Below are 4,057 nucleotides of genomic sequence, written 5' to 3' on the forward strand. Positions count from 1 at the left end.
TACTCTTTGTTTGTTACTCCGTCTTTCTTATTTTGTGTAATGTTGAAAGTTGGGTTATGGATATACTCTTCTGTTGCTGGGCCTCCAAATCCTGCTGGGAAATTGCCTTCAATGAATCACTTTTTGAAACGGAAAATACTATGTAGCTCTCATTTTTTACTCACAAATTTTATTATCATTTTTTAGCCACAAATTTTATTATCACTCAAATTTTAGTTGTGAACACTTTTTTAGAGACTCACATAATGAAAATATCATGTTATGTTTGCCACATCAACGAGTAAAAATAGAGTAAAATTTAGAAGCATATATAGTAGAACTCGACAAAAAGAGGATGATTTTAAAACATGGTCAACCTTAGGAAAAACTTCATTGAACTTGCGTTTGTGCTCTATATTTTTGTACAATGCAAACAAAAGTGCAAACAAAAATTGGAATCAACGACCAAAATCAAGTAATGAACATTAGATGGATGACTGTGATTAATACGCATGTTTCACCTTGGGAGAAGCTTTGCATATGATCCCTTATATATATATATATATATATATATAATAGGTGTTGTGTTGTTTATTTGGTTATTGTTTGTGAACATAGATTATTTTTTGTTCACAAACGAATTTGTGATCATGAACATGTGCATGCTTTTTGTTATTAAGAGTTATAAATATATCCATGAACGTGAACGAAAGTATATTCACAAATATTGATAAATATGTTCGTGAACGTGTTTGTTATAGTTATTGTTTTTATTAGCATGTCAATAAAAATTGGTTTGGTTATGTTTGACAATGTTTGTATTATAGTTAAAATTGAATTATAATATATGAAAAATTATATTTGATGAATAGAATTAAAGTAAATTAAGTTGTGAAGAGAATAAGGTGGATAACAAATATATATATATATATATATATAATCATGAAAATAAACTAAGAATTCATTAAAAAAGAAAGAATTACGCAGAAACTAACATTAGAAGGGACGAGGATGCTGATTTGGCAGCATATTAGTAGAATACAGAAGTTGAGTCTAAAGTTGAAGGCACGTACACTAGCTACTGCTGCTATGCTAGTCCCAAATCCCAATGTCATAGTGCTGATAAGCAAGACTCCTACTGGGTTCTTGATTTGGATAATTCACTCCAGAGTTGAAGGCACTGCTGTTCCCCATAAGATATTGTTGATAAGGGAGAGTGGGTTCTTGATTTGGGTAATTGACTCCTGAATTCAAGGCACTGGGATATTGTTGATAAGCAAGAGTGGGTTGTTGATTTGGGTGTACCAAATTATTATTGACTCCAGTAGTGTTTAAAGCACTGCTATTATAAGTAACATACTGTTGTTGATGATAAGCAAAAAGAGGAGTGGGTTGTTGTTGATTTGAGAAGTTGAGTCCACTTGTACTGCTACTCCCTATCTCATACTGATCAGGACTACTGCAGGTATCTTGATTTGGTTGCATATTACAAAACTGGGTTTTAGGGTTCATAGCACTGCAGGTATCTTGATTTGGTTGCATATTACAAAACTGGGTTTTAGGGTTCATAGCGCTGCTACTACCTCCACACCCATAATAAGACCACTCTTGATTTCTCACCATATCTCCAATGTACTTTCCAAATTTCTCACAATTACTCTCCCCATTCCCATTCTCATTCCATTGATAATAAGAATAATGAGAAGTGGGCGTTTGATTTACCCTCATATCATCAACAAGGCTCTTTCCAGGAATGCCTATTCCAAAATTGTTGTCCTGCTTCGCATTATTATTTTCTTGATCGGCTCCAGAAACATCATACAATTCCTCCTCGTCCACAACACCCGCACCATTATTCCCGCAATTTTCTACGTATTTCCTTGCCTTTAACGGACTTGGGAATCTTGATTCTTGAACACAACCTGCTGCGATCTCCAATTTCCCGGAGATTTTGAGAACGGATGGGCTTACGAGATTCCTTCACCGCACTTAGAACTGCCTTCACATCATTAAGGTTGTCGGGCCAAGTCTCCAATTTCCCATCCGGGGAAACCATAATGACACACACCTTAACATCATACAGCATAGACAGTTCTTTACCCTTTTTCAGGACGCTAGCCTTTCGATTTTCGTATCGGGTTTTCATAGCTTTTCTTCTTTGCTCCTCCGTTGCCATTGTTGTTACAAGAGAGCTGAGAGAAAAAGAAAGGGAAAGAGAAAGGATACTGAATTAAGAAATACCATCAACTTTATATAATATCACCAATTACTTGGGGCGTAAGCTTCCCCCACTCCCTCACTCCATATAAAACAACATGGAATGGCCAGTGATTGAACCTCACAGGCTACAGCACCTGATGAGAACAATTATGTTTGTATTAGAGTTCACAAAATATAACTGTAGGAATACAAGAGTATATATACAAGAGAATCATAAGTAAATTAGGACTGAGAATCATAAGTAAACTAGGACTAAGACTTATAGTATGACTCTATTATGTAGAGTCCTAATACTCCCCCTCAAGCGGATGGTACGGAAGTAACCTGTAGCTTGTCACGTAAGAAGCAGAACCGGGGACCTGCGAGTGACTTGGTGAAAATATCAGCTAGCTGATCCTTAGTAGAAATAAAGTGCACATGAATGTCTCCTGCAGCCACTCTGTCTCTCACAAAGTGATAATCAATTTCGACATGCTTTGTGCGAGCATGAAAAATAGGATTAGCACACATATAAGTAGCTCCAAGATTGTCACACCAAAGTTTGGGCACTGGAAGAGGTGAAATTCCTATTTCTCGCAGCAAAGAGAGGATCCACAGAACTTCAGCACATACATCTGCAAGAGCCTTGTACTCTGCTTCAGTAGAAGATCGAGCAACAGTCCTTTGTTTCTTGCATACCCAGGACACTAGATTGGTTCCAAGAAACACAGCATGCCCACTAGTAGACTTTCTATCCGTAGGACAACCAGCCCAGTCAGAATCCGAGAATGCATGAAGCTCACCTGAACTTGACTTTCTCAATCGCAGACCCAAAGACATAGTACCTTTAACATACCTTAACACACGTTTCAGTTGTTCCCAGTGTGCAGTGGTTGGAGCATGCATGTGCTGACAAAGCAGATTAACTGCAAAGGATAAATCTGGTCTCGTGATAGTTAGGTACTGTAGTGCACCTGCAATGCTCCGGTATTGCGTGGGATCATCATATGGATCTGTACAGGTAGATATTGTCTTTGAAGTCGTAGTAGGTGTAGACACAGGTTTGCAGTCTATCATACCAGCTCGTTTAAGTATGTCAGTCATATACCTACGCTGAGAAAGCAACACTCCATCTGCACACTTGACTGTTTCAATCCCAAGGAAAAACCCAGGCTCACCAAGATCTCTAATCTTGAAAGTACTAGAGAGCTTGGAGAGCAAAGCCTCCAATGCACCATGCTCATTGCTCATAACAAGAATATCATCCACATAAACAAGCAGGTAAACAGTAGCCGATCCACGAAAATAATAAAATAACGAAACATCAGTTTTAGAGGCATTAAAACCAGCAGATAATAGAAAAGTGTGCAAACGAGTGAACCAAGCCCGGGGAGCCTGCTTCAAACCATACAGGGAGCGTTTCAACAAGCAAACATGATCAGGGTGCTGAGAATCAACATACCCCGGAGGCTGACGCATGTAAACAGTTTCTGTAAGATTACCATTAAGGAATGCATTATGCACATCCAATTGCCTGACTAGCCAACCAGAAGAAAGAGCAAGAGAGAGCAACAACCTGACTGTAGTAGGTTTAACCACCGGGCTGAAAGTGTCAAAGAAATCTTGACCCGGGACCTGATTAAACCCTTTAGCCACGAGCCTGGCCTTGTAGCGCTCAACAGATCCATCAGCCTTCCTTTTCGTGCGAAACACCCACTTGCAGCCAATAATATTCATAGACGCAGTGGGAGGAACCAAGCACCATGTCTGATTCTGCAACAAGGCATTGAACTCCTGATCCATTGCCTCCCTCCATTCAGAGTGTTTGACTGCCTGAGTATAACAAGTAGGATCAACAGAGGAAACTTGCACAGTCAAA

General features: G+C 38.9%; 1 protein-coding gene across 1 annotated transcript; it reads right to left on the reverse strand.

Annotated features, from left to right (window-relative positions):
• Nucleotides 1-1,071: 1,071 nt before the first annotated feature.
• LOC115998916 lies at nucleotides 1,072-2,155 on the reverse strand. Its single transcript, XM_031238586.1, has 2 exons — nucleotides 1,951-2,155; nucleotides 1,072-1,901 (listed from the first exon to the last, which is right to left on the reverse strand). Exons 1-2 carry the CDS (start codon nucleotides 2,153-2,155, stop codon nucleotides 1,072-1,074), a joined length of 1,035 nt encoding a protein of 344 aa, XP_031094446.1.
• Nucleotides 2,156-4,057: the final 1,902 nt, after the last annotated feature.

This window comes from Ipomoea triloba, chromosome 12 (assembly GCF_003576645.1).
Source record: "Ipomoea triloba cultivar NCNSP0323 chromosome 12, ASM357664v1".
Taxonomy (NCBI): Eukaryota; Viridiplantae; Streptophyta; class Magnoliopsida; order Solanales; family Convolvulaceae; genus Ipomoea; species Ipomoea triloba.

Bases quoted from the DNA above. Each gene is read 5' to 3' on its own strand.
- LOC115998916 (XM_031238586.1), bottom strand. From the start codon at position 2,155: ATGGCAACGGAGGAGCAAAGAAGAAAAGCTATGAAAACCCGATACGAA. The intron at 1,902-1,950 runs GTAAGCCCATCC...AGATCGCAGCAG, and splicing joins AAGTGCGGTGAAGGAATCTC to GTTGTGTTCAAGAATCAAGA.